This window comes from Girardinichthys multiradiatus, chromosome 6 (assembly GCF_021462225.1).
Source record: "Girardinichthys multiradiatus isolate DD_20200921_A chromosome 6, DD_fGirMul_XY1, whole genome shotgun sequence".
In the NCBI taxonomy this organism is placed as follows: Eukaryota; Metazoa; Chordata; class Actinopteri; order Cyprinodontiformes; family Goodeidae; genus Girardinichthys; species Girardinichthys multiradiatus.
This window is the reverse complement of record NC_061799.1, coordinates 15,583,233-15,599,849: the sequence shown is the minus strand read 5'-3', so window position 1 is coordinate 15,599,849 and position 16,617 is coordinate 15,583,233. Positions and strand designations below refer to the sequence as shown.

At 37.6% G+C, this 16,617-nt stretch overlaps 1 protein-coding gene across 4 annotated transcripts in view; it reads left to right on the top strand.

The window, feature by feature from the left end:
* Window positions 1-16,617, top strand: part of astn1 (astrotactin 1) — a 523,796-nt gene that overhangs the window by 134,958 nt on the left and 372,221 nt on the right. For 3 of the 4 annotated variants that reach the window (XM_047368541.1, XM_047368540.1, XM_047368539.1), the window contains exons 1-2: window positions 13,442-13,687; window positions 13,857-13,999. In XM_047368541.1, the coding sequence (XP_047224497.1) occupies window positions 13,443-13,687; window positions 13,857-13,999 (388 nt within the window). In that variant the 5' untranslated portion in view covers window position 13,442. Of the gene's footprint in view, window positions 1-13,436; window positions 13,688-13,856; window positions 14,000-16,617 lie in introns of those variants that run through there. The other variant, XM_047368543.1, reaches the window with a different exon arrangement.

Sequence of the window (16,617 nt, the reverse complement as noted above, 5' to 3'; positions counted from 1 at the left end):
GGGTGCCTCCGTTGCGTGGTTACCGGTCTCGGTTTCCAGCCGGAAAAAGCAATGGTGGGACTCCTCATATTCCTTATATAGACAACTGTGACATCAAAGCTGCGACACCCATTCCTATCAGCTGCAATTCCTGCTATGAGTTGTGGTAGCAGACCATACTGGGGTATACAGGTCCTTCTAAAAAAATTAGCATATTGTGATAAAGTTCATTATTTTCTATAATGTAATGATGAAAATTTAATATTCATATATTTTAGATTCATTGCACATTAACTGAAATATTTCAGGTCCTTTATTGTCTTAATACGGATGATTTTGGCATACAGCTCATGAAAACCCAAAATTCCTATCTCACAAAATTAGCATATTTCATCCGACCAATAAAAGAAAAGTGTTTTTAATACAAAAAACGTCAACCTTCCAATAATCATGTACAGTTATACACTCAATACTTGGTCGGGAATCCTTTTGCAGAAATGACTGCTTCAATGCCGCGTGGCATGGAGGCAATCAGCTGGTGGCACTGCTGAGGTCTTATGGAGGCCCAGGATGCTTCGATAGCGGCCTTTAGCTCATCCAGAGTGTTGGGTCTTGAGTCTCTCAACGTTCTCTTCACAATATCCCACAGATTCTCTATGGGGTTCAGGTCAGGAGAGTTGGCAGGCCAATTGAGCACAGTGATACCATGGTCAGTAAACCATTTACCAGTGGTTTTGGCACTGTGAGCAGGTGCCAGGTTGTGCTGAAAAATGAAATCTTCATCTCCATAAAGCTTTTCAGCAGATGGAAGCATGAAGTGCTCCAAAATCTCCTGATAGCTAGCTGCATTGACCCTGCCCTTGATAAAACACAGTGGACCAACACCAGCAGCTGACACGGCACCCCAGACCATCACTGACTGTGGGTACTTGACACTGGACTTCTGGCATTTTGGCATTTCCTTCTCCCCAGTCTTCCTCCAGACTCTGGCACCTTGATTTCCGAATGACATGCAGAATTTGCTTTCATCTGAAAAAAGTACTTTGGACCACTGAGCAACAGTCCAGTGCTGCTTCTCTGTAGCCCAGGTCTGGGGAATGCGGCACCTGTAGCCCATTTCCTGCACATGCCTGTGCACGGTGGCTCTGGATGTTTCTACTCCAGACTCAGTCCACTGCTTCCGCAGGTCCCCCAAGGTCTGAAATCGGCCCTTCTCCACAATCTTCCTCAGGGTCCGGTCACCTCTTCTCGTTGTGCAGCGTTTTCTGCCACACTTTTTCCTTCCCACAGACTTCCCACTGAGGTTCCTTGATACAGCACTCTGAGAACAGCCTATTCATTCAGAAATTTCTTTCTGTGTCTTACCCTCTTGCTTGAGGGTGTCAATAGTGGCCTTCTGGACAGCAGTCAGGTCAGCAGTCTTACCCATGATTGGGGTTTTGAGTGATGAACCAGGCTGGGAGTATTAAAGGACTCAGGAATCTTTTGCAGGTGTTTAGAGTTAACTCGTTGATTCAGATGATTAGGTTCATAGCTCATTTAGAGACCCTCTTAATAATATGCTAATTTTGTGAGATAGGAATTTTGGGTTTTCATGAGCTGTATGCCAAAATCATCCGTATTAAGACAATAAAAGACCTGCAATATTTCAGTTAGTGTGCAATGAATCTAAAATATATGAATGTTAAATTTTCATCATGACATTATGGAAAATAATGAACTTTATCACAATATGCAAATTTTTTGAGAAGGACCTGTATACTACAGATAATAGGAAAAATCAGAAAAACACCAGATATCATCAATTTCCTTCTGATGTGCCTTTACATTTTCAGCAAAGTCTTTTCTTGTTTTGACCAAAAGATCTGTGACATCATTTGAGAATCTTTTTAGTGATGAAGAGTTTGAAGTTGCTTCTTTCAGTTGCTTCACTGCAGGATGGAACTCCTTAAGGTTTTCTTCAGAGATGATTGAGGCAAGTTTAATCCTGTTCTCAAATTATTTCCTTTATTGGGAAAAACAATAAACATAAATATCTTTATTAGATATCCTTACACTTTGTTTATATGTTTAATTTCCCTCCATCTACACAGCATCCTGTCACCATTTCTAATTCTAAGAGTATTAGTCAAGCTGTCATACAAATGGTCCAACAGCCGTTGCTCCTCTGCATCACGAGGAATTCGTTGAGGTGGTTCAGACATTTGATCAGGGTGCCTCCCTTTGGAAGCACCCAAAAGGCATGTTTCCAGGCAGAAAGGAGACATCCGGGAAGACCCAGAACTTGCTAGAGGGGCTATATTTCCTGTCTGGCCTGGGAACACCTTGTGATATCCCAGAATGAGCTGGAAGATGTGGCCGGGTGTGTGTTTGTGTGTTAATTTCACTCCTTATAAGCCATTGAGAAGAAAATAATTGTATCTTATTAATTTGGGTGCCATCTTTTCCATGGAACAATACTTTTTGTCTTAAAACTCAGCAATCATCATGTTCATCTGTGTTAATGATAACCAGACATCATAAAGTTTTACATAGAGTTCCTGTCCTATTAATGTTTTCTGGCATAATGTCTTAAAATTCAAATTTTCAATGGTATTTGAGGAAACACTGTGGGTCGCAAACTCTCATTTGTCTAATGACTTTTGAATTAGTGCTTTAAACTGAAAACAGATAGTAGTTGAAAGCTTTTTATATATATATATTTGTGGCAATAACAAATTCAGAACACGAATGTGCACACAGACAATATAAAAAAAAAACCTGCTCAGGTTGCCACAGTCCAATCTTGTGCAGAATATATACAGTACAGACCAAACGTTTGGACACACCTTCTCATTCAAAGAGTTGTCTTTATTTTCATGACTATGAATATTGTAGCTTCACACTGAAGGCATCAAAACTATGAATTAACACATGTGGAATTATATATTGAACAAAATTGTGAAATAACTGGAAATATGTCTTATATTGTAGGTTCTCCAAAGTAGCCACCTTTTGCTTTGATTACTGCTCTGCACACTCTTGGCATTCTGTTGATGAGCTTCAAGAGGTAGTCACCTGAAATGGTTTTCACTTCACTGGTGTGCCCTGTCAGGTTTAATAAGTGGGATTTCAAGCCTTATAAATGGGGTTGGGACCATCAGTTGTGTTGTGCAGGAGGTGGATACAGTACACAGCTGATAGTCCTACTGAATAGACTGTTAGAATTTGTATTATGGCAAGAAAAAAGCAGCTAAGTAAAGAAAAATGAGTGGCCATCATTACTTTAAGAAATGAAGGTCAGTCAGTCCGAACAATTAGGAAAACTTTGAAAGTGTCCCCAGTCGCAAAAACCATCAAGTGCTACAAATAAACCGGCTCACATGAGGACCGCCCCAGGAAAGGAAGACCAAGAATCACCTCTGCTGCGGACGATAAGTTCATCTGAGTCACCAGCCTCAGAAATTGCAGGTTAACAGCAGCTCAGATTAGAGAACAGGTCAATGCCACACAGAGTTCTAGCAGCAGATACGTCTCTAGAACAACTGTTAAGAGGAGACTGTGTGAATCAGGCCTTCATGGTAAAATAGCTGCTAGGAAACCACTGCTGAGGACAGGCAACAAGCAGAAGAGACTTGTTTGGGCTAAAGAGCACAAGGAATGGACATTAGACCAGTGGAAATCTGTGCTTTGGTCTGATGAGTCCAAGTTTGAGATCTTTGGTTCCAACCACCATGTCTTTGTGCGGCGCAGAAGAGGTGAACGGATGTACTCTACATGCCTGGTTTCCACCGCGAAGCATGGAGGAGGAGGTGTTATGGTGTGGGGTTGCTTTGCTGGTGATACTGTTGGGGATTTATTCAAAATTGAAGGCATACTGAACCAGCATGGCTACCACAGCATCTTGCAGCGGCATGCTATTCCATCTGGTTTGCGTTTAGTTGGACCATCATTTATTCTTCAACAGGACAATAACCCCAAACACACCTCCAGGCTGTGTAAGGGCTATTTGACCAAGAAGGAGAGTGATGGGGTGCTGCGTCAGATGACCTGGCCCCCACAGTCACCGGACCTGAACCCAATCGAGATGGTTTGGGGTGAGCTGGACCGCAGAGTGAAGGCAAATGGGCCAACAAGTGCTAAGCATCTCTGGGAACTCCTTCAAGACTGTTGGAAAACCATTGCAGGTGACTACCTCTTGAAGCTCATTAACATAATGCCAAGAGTCTGCAGAGCAGTAATCAAAGCAAAAGGTGGCTACTTTGAAAAACCTAGAATGTAAGACATATTTTCAGTTGTTTCACACTTTTTTGTTCAGTATATAATTCCACATGTGTTAATTCATAGTTTTGATGCCTTCAGTGAGAAGCTACAATATTCATAGTCATGAAAATAAAGACAACTCTTTGACTGAGAATATGTGTCCAAACCTTTGGTCTGTACTGTATTCAGAAAGTTAAATGGAGAAGAAAGTAAAATGCAAAAGTAATAGAGAATTGTCTTTCATTTCCACAGAATTGATGTTGAAAACTTTACATATGAAGCAAAAGTTAAATCCTAGACAATCTTGCTGTAAGGCATCCTTCCTAATTAGCACACCACTGTGCCATTTTGTTGTTACTTATTATATTATCATTAATAGTCATAGCCCACTTTACAGTGGATATAATCAAGCATTGGAATGACAGCAGGGGTCTTTATTCCTCCTGTTGAAGAATAGAAAGGACATTTCTATAGCTCTGCAGTTTTGTTGCCAAATTGTTATATCTAAATGCACAGATATGTAAATTCACAAGAGTATTCTGCAACTGGTTTATGCATTCCAGCATAATTACTGTCTTAATGTGTCAGGAGGGCAAATTGAGAGTTTAACCCCACAAATACCTTAATGGCAGAATGACCAATAATATGCCAATACTTTTACTTTTCTATAAATGATGTTTGTGATTCTGCTTAATGTTCTTTTCTTAATTGGCAAGATCAACTGAAATTGGATTAACTTCAATTGGTCTTGTCATCATAATATATAATAATAATATTACTAATTGTTCAAAATCATGCACCCCTTCTTAATAGCTGTGTTTCTGAAGTATGCTAAACCTATTAGCAGTGTTGGCAGCTAAAATCATTCTGTCTAGACGATAATGTGGCGAGTCTGCTGCAAAAATCTATAGCCTGGTGCTGTGCTGATTATCTGAGTTAAAAGCCAAATGCTGTAATGGATATAGTGGAAAATGCAACCACTTATTGACCAGTGTAACTTTTTGTTGCCTTGGAGACTGAATGCAGGCTTTTGGACAGGTGTCGCTGACCAGGGCGTCTCTTTGATTTCCTGGCTGTTTCCACATGTTACTTGCACACTAGAAGGTGCTGCTCTCCTTCTCCTTCATCAATATCCTCCAGACTAAAGAAATGTTATTTGGTTTTGTTTAAAATTTCAGATATATATGAAACTAGTTTTTAATGATAGCCAACTATATGACAGATGGAACTGCATAAATTGTTTCTTTAAACACTTTACATTGACACTCATTTTAGATTTGGTTAATTTCATTTGCAGGTAATATTACTTTAAAAAAATCTTAATTTAAAGTTTTGAAAATAAATTATGTGCATATGTCCAATAGGTGGACAAGGCCTCAAAATGACACCCATTTCGAACTTATTATTTCCAGCTTTCACTTAAGATAGCAGCAAAATTAGCAAAAATTGTTATATTGTTACACTCACATAAGCATGTCATCAAAGGTGTATCGAATTATGCGTAAGATGCTGCTAAAACATTTGGCCGTTATGGTTTTTGCTGCTTTTTGTGAATCCTGCTTTGAAATTCTGTTTTGAACTTTTGTCTATTTTCTTTTTGAGCCAAAACTCCCTGTTGGTTTCCCTTCTTCGGAGTTTGCTTCCCACCACCTGCTCTCTGTTCCTAATTATCACAACACTTTCCTAATCACCTTCAAAGGCCTTTAAACCTTCTGTTTTCTGCTCCTCCAACTTACTTTCCTACATCAGTACCCATTCCTACTGCATTACTTCTCACTAGACCTGTTAAATATCTTTTATTATTGTGTCCTTACTCTGGGTAATACTTTAGCTTACATTCTGTTCTATGTGTACTGGAATCCTGGCCTGAACTTAACCATGATGGTACTAGACTTAAAAAGATTTAAATCAAATATGTGATCTATATGTCTTTCAACTATTTTGCAGTTTCACAGTGACGTATGCAACCATAACACAGTTCCCATTAATATCTCATCAGCACAAAGAGTCTGGTTTTCTGCTGTATTAGCTTCAATCAAACAGACCAAATTGAATCAAATGATGTAAACCAGTGCTTTCATTAATTCTCATTTCCAGTGCAGGAAACCTTGTGAAAAGTGGGTGAAATAGACTTTTGACTTTTATGTTTGTTCAATGTTAAATATCAGCACCAGATCATAAAGCATACAAATTTATCAATGGCATATTAAGAAAAACCTTATACGTCAGCTTTGAAATAATATTAATAATAATAATGAATTGAAATAATAGCAATTGCATAGCAAATGCATGCCATAATTGATTCAGTATTTGAACCATGTGATGTGATATCAAACTAAATAACTGTGCCTGCTGGAAAGATTAAATTTGTTATATTCTGAGAGACAAACTTCCTCTTGCTCTCACTGTCAGATAGTGCAGATGTTTCCGCCTCCGTTATTTTCAATGCCTAACATCCACAAACTAAGTGACAAGTTGATAGCTCAGCTCTAATACAATGTCTGCTCAGTCAGATTGAGAAAGACCATCTCTTGCCTTTTCCATTCAGGGTTTACATGACAGCAGTGCAAGTCATAAGGAGTGCTGGTGCCATTACAACATCATACCCTTCCGTTAGTAAGTGGATTATGGGGCTGGAGCGCTGGCATGCTTTGATGTGTGGTATAGTTTTATTGGCAGTATAAGAGAACACAGTCCACTTAGTCCCCACTTTGATTTCAACTAATGTTGACATTAAACTGTTTTTTTTCGATATTGCCTGTATTATCCTCCTCTGCTTATGGGTGCTAATGCAGGTTGATGGTTTTGAATTGTATTTGTCACTGAGGTTGATTTGATTGAGAACCTTTCGAGGTACTTGACATTTGGCTTCCTGTTCTAGTTTACTCAGGGACAAATGAGACAGTGGACGGGCTTAATGGTAAACCTTAGCTTAATAGTTATTGATATGCTCACCTATAAACTTTAAGGAATCCTAAATCCTGCTTTTTAGAATTATCTCTACCAATACGCTAATAAAAGTGTTTTTCTAGCTATAGTTTTTGTTAATTTTAGGAATCATTTTACTAATATATGACACAATTATTAGATATTCAAGAAATATGACACATTTATAAAAGAAAAATGCTGGATACTTTAGATAAACATTAAATAACTTTAGAAATTGTTGGTTTTCTTTCTAGTACATCATTTCAAATACTCTATCTCACCTTCACCTCTGATCAGAGCTATATAGTTTGTGTTCATTTGCCAAATACTTTACTGTATCAAGAAAAACAAAATGTAATTTATAAAGTAGAGTGGAATGTTTGGAAGATATGCTCTGTTGCCAACTAATGGTTAGATATTTGATTACAACTAAAACAAATCAAAATCTGATCCAAAAGCTCCCATTGAAAAGCTAGTCACAATAATACTTTATGTGATTAAAATATATCCCAAAAATGCTTTAATAGCCTTTAATGGGTGACAGGTTCATTCCAACAGTCCTAAGTGTACAGTGCATGCAACTTTTAAACTGTGTAGGTGTGATGAAAAATGAGGGGGGCATTTTAATCTTGATCCAAACTGTGAACCTTTTGAACATCTTATGCTATTAACTAATTAAAAATATTGACATAAAAAATTTATATATAGCTAAAGAGACCCAATTGGACATTTTGTCCCCCGAGTACATATAAAATATCTCAAGACATTGTTAGATTTTTTTTCAGGAATCATTATAAACACTACATTTCTCCACTGATAGCTATTGAGTCCTTAGAAAGCTGATAAATGATTATCAAAAAAGGGATTAACAGTGTAACCCATTAAATGACTAAGTAAAGAAGAATCATAAATGACTGCTGGGCCCAGCCATGGGATGAACAGAAAGGATTGAGCTACACTAATAGAACAAAAGTGACTGGCTAAAAACTCTAAATCCCAAAATGCATAGCATTTGACAGCTGCAGGGGAGGAGGATTTTTACAGGTGGATGTCATAGAGGTATAATAGCATGACTAGAGGAGTGTTCTTCCTCCTTGCCCACAGCTCCAAAGACTTTATCTTGCTGGCTGAGTAAAACACTGGATCTTCAAAGAAACCTTGAACCCATTGTAAAGTATGCTTTGCTGTTTGCGTATCTGGTGACTATACCCTAGCTGAATCCTAGAATGCACAGTTTAAACTCATTCTCATGAACGGCTCTCAGGAAGGAGTTTCACAGCCCAGAATCCCCCACAGAGCTACAAAACTTTGGCACGCAGCATTGGTTTTCCTCTTTGCCCACACTGTCAGTGTCCATTTTATTTAAATAGCACAAAAAAGTCCAAATACAAACAACATAAATTCAGAAGACAGCCATAAAATCAACAAATACAGTAAAAATAGGATAAAAAGAAAATTAGAATGTAGAAACTTCACAGCCATGCTCTGATGGAACTTGAGTTAAAAGCCGATTTGAAAAAGTAGTTTTAATTTGGCTGACCGCTGCACTGCTTGTAGCCTTCGATTTCTGTATTACTTTTGACCCTTACACAAAGGTGCTTTGCTGCTTAACTGTCTATTATTTTCTGTAACTTCTTCTAGATATTCGCTACATCTTTGGCATTATTCAGACTGCTGACCTCATTTTAAATAGGACAATGTCCAGATTATGGTGTTTACATGCGCTGTCTCTTAGAAAGTTGTAATCCAGTTTTATGTTACAGTGGGTTAGTCAAGTTAATAACTAAGGCCCACAATAATTTGTCTACATCAATAAAATACTTGTGCCAATCCAAAGCAGTTATTAAACCCACATCCCTTGAAACATGGAGCATTATTTGTTTTCCCTTGTATGAAATTTGTAGTCTTTCTACCCTCAGTCATTTTGTTCAGACATTACCTCAGCCTGTAAGCAACATTTTAAACTAGCAGTGTGTGAACTGAATTTCTAGAAATGACATAGTAAAAAATCGCAACAGTGCCTTATGCAAGTGTTGCTCAAAACCTGCAGCAGTGACCAGATAATAAAAAAATAATATCGTGCAACACTATGCAGACAATCTGCCTGCTCCGAGGAGTCACTCACCTCTGTATGCTGAATGTTAAGAGTGCCTACAACTCCTGGTAACTCGGGCAACTTAATGATTAATTCAGCTAATAATTATTTGACATCTCGGGGCATTAATAGGATCATAGAATTGTGCTATTTATCCCAGATGGTCAAGCAATCCTAAAAGTGCCTGTGACACGCTTTTCCTACAAATGCAGAAATTGAAAGAAAACATCTTAATATTGAAGAAATTTTGCTGTAATTGACATGATATTTGGATTTTAAAGATGCAATAAAAGACAATTGTGACACAAAATAGGCATATTTTGTTGTTAAATTTTGCAAGTCCATAGTTGTCTGGAAATGATGTGAAAGGGGAAGTCTCTGGTCATTCATTGTGTGAGGGTCAACTAACTGTTCAGGTAGAAGCCAAGTTGCATTAAAAACAGCACTAATATGTTGAAACGACAATGCATTGGTGGTGGTGGCAGCAATACAACGACAGCAGTCGTTAGTCTGCACTATTTTTTTTAAGTGAAGAGAATCAGAGCTTGTGTGTGGATCAGAGCTGGAAAACTGATGAGGGACAGATGGGCTGGTCCCACCAAGCACAGCCAGTTGTTACTGTACTTCTTGGCAAACTGCTTCGAACAAGAAACCTCTGATTTCACAAGAGAAATTATGTCAGAGGTCAGGATATCTTACAGACGAAGGACAATGTTTAAAGCAGATGCTATAGCCACTCTTTTCAGTGCATCTGATGAGAAAAGATCACCTAAGAAAAGGGTTTTGCTTGCTATTGCTAAATGGATCAAGGCTCAGCAGGTTAGAACACTTCCTTGTCACAAAAGTACATTTAAATATCAGCAGGTATTGTTAATACTTAATAATCTGAAATTATTATTTTATTGTTCATTCTGTTTCCTGGTGGTGTGGTGTGATTCATGCAGATTGACTCTGGCCGTGCTCCAGCATCTGGCATAACTAGACTGATTAAATTGGATGACCGTCAGCACATTGCAGGACTTGTGCTCTGCAATATGATGAAACCTGACTTTCTTCTTCTGACTCTGCTTCGTCTCTCTCTGATAGTGACTGCATTATGTCTAAAGAAACATCAGATTCTTTGCTGCTGTCTGTTTTGTCAGCCCGTAGCAGCAGTCAATTTACATGCTGAGGTTCCCCTTTTATGTCATAAAAGAGCGCAAAGGAGTAGTCTGGAAGTGTACATTTAGTGCAATTTATGACCATATATCTCAACACCTGTTCATTTTAGCAGCATAAATATACTTATACTATACTAAAAATACTTTTTGAATATTTTATTAATGTTTGCTTTCCATAAATGTAATTGGATTTATCGCAATAATTCAATGTCATAGGTACTTCAAAAATGTTAAGAAAATTTGTTATCAGAGCTGAAGTGACATGAAAACTGTGAATTCTGTTCCACTAATCTTAGCACGTACACACTATACAAAACACAGGTGCTTTAAAAGCAACCCACATATTTTAAACATGTGAAAGGTCAATGCAGCATGACATTTGACGTAGAGGTATTACCTTATTAAAGTGAATGCAAAATAACAGTGAACTGTTGATGACTGGAAAGTTAGTTGTCTATTTTAAATTAATTTCTCTTTATGAACTGTACCACTTTCAAAACAGCATTCTAATACAGCTTTAGGTTAATGTACATATTTAGCTCAAGTGAAAGAGTGCTACTATTTTGTTTAATTGAACTGATCCATTGCAAATAACTTTGTATTGCATAGCTTCACATACTCTCAAAATTAAGTCTTTTCAGAGAGAGAAATCACAGCTTCCTTGTGTCTTTTTTTCCCAAGGAGCTATTTTATTTGGAGTGTAGTAATTGTTTTCTGTGAATGTCAATAGGGGTCATTATCAGTGACTTGCAGAGAGCTGAAAATGTAATTATTGCAAACCAAATGACTCGAGTCTCCTTTCTGACCAGTCTGCATGCAGATTTACTGCATAAGGGACCGATATCATAGAGTAATTTGTTAATTTTCGTGCAAATAGGCCTCTGCTTTTGCCATTTTAAATTAATGTAAGCAACAGAAATGCAGATTTATTCAAGCTTAACATTTAATATGTTAGGCAAGAGGATCCCTGTATGTAAATTACTGACTGAAATCCATGGTTTATTTGATAATTTTTCCATAAATTTTGTTTTTCACCTTTTTAATTTAATTCCTTAGATATTTGTTTCACTTAGTCCTGCTTATTCTTTTCTGATCGTGTTATTACTTTTTTTTTATCAGGCAGATACTGGTTTACTGACTATTTTTTCTTTATGTTGCCTGCTGATATATTAGAAAACCTACCACCCTGTGTTCATTATTGGATGATTGACTTACAGATACATGTTAATCCAGTATTTGTGTTAGGAAATACAAAGTTAATGACAATAATTCTGACATATGTATGTAGAAATACTCACTGAGGGGTGGTAAAATCAAGTTAAACTTTCTGCTCCTTATGTAACTTGCAACAAATGAAAATAAAAAAAAGTAAGAAATAATACTCCTTCTGTTTTTTCCTCAGAGCTTCAATGCATGTAGGATCAGCAGGGGGCTTTTCAGAGAATATTTTGCACATATAAAGACATTATAATGGCCCAGCCTTAAATTTTGAAGATTTAGCATTTATCCAAAGAGAGAACTCTTGTGGTTTGTTTGCTCGATAATTTTAGCATTTTTGCAGTAAAGGATTCATTCATTTCTTTAAAATACATCTGTCCCTGGTGGTAAATTGCTGCTGTCTGATTCTCTGTACTGTCACCTTGACATTTTCATAACTCTGTTTGACATTTTCAAAATTGCACAATGTATCTCATTTTTATTCATTTGGTTGCCTTGCTGCTAGCATCAAATAAGGTATGCATAAGAGGTAGACTGCACATGTTGAACATGTACTGTTATGCCCTAAAATCATACCTATGGCCCCATGCTTCAAGTCACTACTCTACATCATTTAAATATCCTTAAACATGCAAATAATGGTATTAGAAACAGAATAGGTCAAAGCATCCAATGAACTGTCTTTCACAAAAGACATGATCAAACTGACAATCGCTCATGCACTCTCTTATGTTTCGACAGGCAGTGTGCCTTGACTTTGATCCATATCCTGCTTCTTGACAGGATTTTTTTGACTCTAGTCTTGCCATTTTAGAGCTCTCTTTTACCCGTCCCTCTCGCTGCCTCACTCCCTCCTCAGTTTCTGTCTGATTCAGTTTCTGTCTTCTCTACTAACCTGTCCTCAGGGCAGGCTCATCGCCCTTCATCTGTCCATCTTGTACCAACTCTCAGCCTCTGTGGGTGTAGATGTCGCCATATCCCCTTAGCCTGTAGAGTGTCTCACAAGTCATTAAATCAGAGTGAAAAAAAGCCAAATGGAAGTGCTTATGTGACCCGAACCAGTCATTTGCTATCAGTCCTCTCTGCACTACACAGAATGAGCAGATATATAAAATCACAATTGACATTTATATCTCTATATAGTCTGCAGGGGGCCACGTGGTGGCAAAGTTGATAGCACTGTTGCTTTGCAGCAAGAAAGTTGGGGGTTTAGATTACAGCATCGGGTCTTTCTGCATGGAGTTTTGCCCGTCCATGCATACATTCTCTCTGGGCACTCTGGCTTCCTCTCACAGTCCAAAATCATGACTAATGGGTCAAATGGTCTTTCTAATTTGCCTTTAGCTATATGTGCGTTTGTGTTCATGTTTTCCTTTTTTTTTGTGCTGTGTGTCTGTATTGTACTGTGACGGACTGGTGACTTTCCCAGTGTCCAGTTTTTTTTTTCTTCATAATTTGGCTTTTTAAGGCATCAGCTGCTGGTGTGGTGTTGATGTCATTGGTCATGCAATTTTTGGCTGCTGATACCTTTCACTTGGCCCAGTTTTGGTAAAATAAGCTGAAGAGTTCTTTTGTTTGTTTTTTCTTTGTTTGAAAGTGGAATGGTAAGAATCTGAGCTACTTTCACTTAAAGTATTGTAGGTATATTCAACAACTGTAGCTGGAATCTTTTCATAAACCGTACTCTTGGTTCTAGGAGTTTGACTTTGATTTATTTTTGCCTTGGCTGGATTTTATGACTGTGCTCTCTGTTTCCTTCTCCTCTCCCCTTGTTTTCTGTCTCTGATCCAAACGCTTCCCTTTTCTCTCATCAGGGTGGAATGATTGCCCTTCTGCTGTCCGTCCTGTGCCTCGTCCTCATCCTGTACACTCGCAGGCGCTGGTGTAAGAGACGTCGCATTCCTCAGCCCCAAAAGAGTGCCAGCGCTGAGGCGGCTAATGAGATACACTACATCCCATCAGTGCTGATGGGAGGCCAGGCACGGGAAAGCCTAAGGAACTCCAGGGGTCAGGGGCCAAACTCTGGTGGCACCCTCAGCATCCGGGAGACACCGATTTTGGACGGGTACTTGGAGGGCAGGTTCAAACATGTCGGAGGGACTGACTTTAACAATTAAAAGCTGATAAGAAAATGCACTATAACTCATTTTTCTAAACTGTAAATGATGTCCTTTTGGAAATCTAAAGTTAGGTGAATATAATCCAGCTGTAACTGAAATCACTCTCATCTGCAGGTATGAGTACGACATTACAGACCTGCGTCACCATTTGCAGCGAGAGTGCATGAACGGCGGGGAGGAATTCGCCAGTCAAGTCACCCGTACCTTGGACTCCCTTCAGGGCTGCAATGACAAGAATAATATGGACCTCACACCAGGTTAGTAGACTGCAGAAACAACCAGAGCAGAAAAGACAGAACAGAACAGGAAAAGAGTCTCAGTTCTTCTAAAACATTCTGTAACATAAATTAGATATAAAAAGGAATGGAGCCACTTTTAGTCATCTTGATGTTTTTCAAAGTGTTTTCCTGTTATTCTACAAAATATTCAAAGCTCTTTTCTATTTGGAATGTTTAGACTTTTGCAAAAATCGGAGGAAATTGTTTTACAAGTTTATAATAAAATGTCAGCTAAAAAAAGAACAAATTAATTCGAGCAGATGGTCATAAATGAAGCCAACAAATCACAAACAGAAGCCGAAAATATAAATGAACAATGACATTTTTTTTTCTCTTATGACATGCATGGTCTGTCTCTGGAACACATTGTGCAAAAACCCTTGTACTCTACTATCAACATGATAACCCTTTATTAAGCCTTTAAAAGCTGCCTTCTACTGTCTTTGTGTGTGCAATGATGGTCCTAATTGCTTTTTTTTCTGCAACGTCAGAAGGGATATTTGCACACAAACACACAAAAACACAGTAAATTATCACCTGACTGAGTTCCACTTAGCTAAGAAGAGAGCATCACTAACGTAGGTTTGGTGTCCTACTTTTATCATTTGTGCTTGAGCAACAAAGAACAGTGTTAAGTCCTAGGGTTCAGCAAAAAATTATTTCTCCATATATTTGGGCCTTATCTCAATATACAGTGTGAATTATAATATTTAAAATTAGATTCCTACTCTTTTTAATAAAGTTTGACCGTATAGTGCAGTGATAAACCATGACTCAGACTATGCTCCTTCTTAAGAAATAGCAGGATAAAAACAAACCTCACAGATATCCTCCCACATAACGCAAATAAGGGACTTTTAACCACTCCAACTCCAAAACAAAGCTTATACTGCAGTTTGGCTCCTCACTGTGAAAACAGTAGATTAGGCTGGTGCCTGTCTTCTAACAGAACAAACTAAAATCAATATTTTGGGAAAATGTTGTGACTGCCAACAACTAAACAATCACAAATATGAGCTGAGCTCTGAGATATGAGACGAACACTTAGTGACAAGTGCTTACAGAAGCAACTTTTTAAATAGGCACCACATTTATATATAAAAAATTATTCGAGATCCGAATAAAAGCTGGTTTATAAAGCAGTCAGATCACTCACTCTGTCCATTATTCGTCCTGTTTGTGCGTTAATTCTTTTTCAAAGCTAAACAACTCTGCTCCTCGTTTATCGGCTCAGCATGCTCTGTTTGATGCCTTGATGTCAGCTTCAGCTGCAGCGTCCAACAGTATCCTGAGTTTTGTAACTTTTTTTCTCTCATTTTGTATGATTATTAGTCAAACTGTAGCCTAAACAGTAAATTAATGTAGCCATTAATATTGGAGTGAGTGAGTGTGTGAGTGAGTGACTGATTGAGTGATGTCTTTAGGACCATTTACAAAAACTAAGTGCCACCACATGGAAATTTGGAAATTTATATCAATATTGGCAATCGAGTCATTTTTATATCTCACAGGCTATAAATCTTCTTTTTTCTAAGAATCAATATATTTGCCAGACCTACGAAAACCAATGAGTGAAACTCTAAAACTGCCTCAAAGAAACCAAAAAATTATTTAAAAGGTCCTCCAGTCTTTCTTTGGGTTTATATAAACAGTGTATTGGACAAGTATAGTAAAAAGAATATTACTTTGGAAAAGTGTTAGTTTTGTATCTTAATTATATTTATCATTATCAAAAATAACTTCTGAAAAATACATTTTACATTATTTTATTTTTTGATTGCATCCATTATCTTTAGTTTTATTGGCTAACTCAGTGATCTCTTTGGTTTGCTGATTAAATACTATGATTGTCATTCAAATTCCAAATGCAAAAAAACTGTAAAAAAGTACTTTACCACAACACTGATTCAGAAGTTAACTCGAACATTGTATTTTAATAATTTGTGGGAAAAGATAATAAAAACTCACTTTGGAAAAGTGCAGCATTTTGAAATGGAAAATGTGTAGGAACCGTGCTTTCTTGATATCTAGCATATAATAACTGACTTGATAGGTTACTAAATGTTCCATATTTAAAATTGCCTAACTTTACTAATAAAATGTTTTGCAGTTTTTTGATTAAATAATTTGCTAAAGTAGGGGAATTGTAATCAATAATTCATGTCATAATGACTAAATTCAAGAATGCATGTATATACACTACCAATCAAAGGTTTGGACAAACCTCTGTCATTCAATGGCTTTTCTTTATTTTCATTACTTTCTACATTGTAGGTACATAGTGAAGACATCAAAACAAGCAAAAATATATGGGATTATATACCAAACAAAATGTGTGAATTAACTGAAAACATATATTATATTCTCTCTCTCTCCCCCCCATTTTGATTTGATTACTGCTTTGCGCACTCTTGGCATTCTCAATGAGCTTCAGGGTGAAGTCGTCACCCGAAATAGTTTTCCAACAGCCTTGAAAGAGTTCCCCGAAGGAGTAATAAACATAAAGACAAACCATGGAATGACAACGTGTGTCCAAACCTTTGACTGGTAGTGTATGTACAGGTCCTTCTCAAAAAATTAGCATATTGTGATAAAGT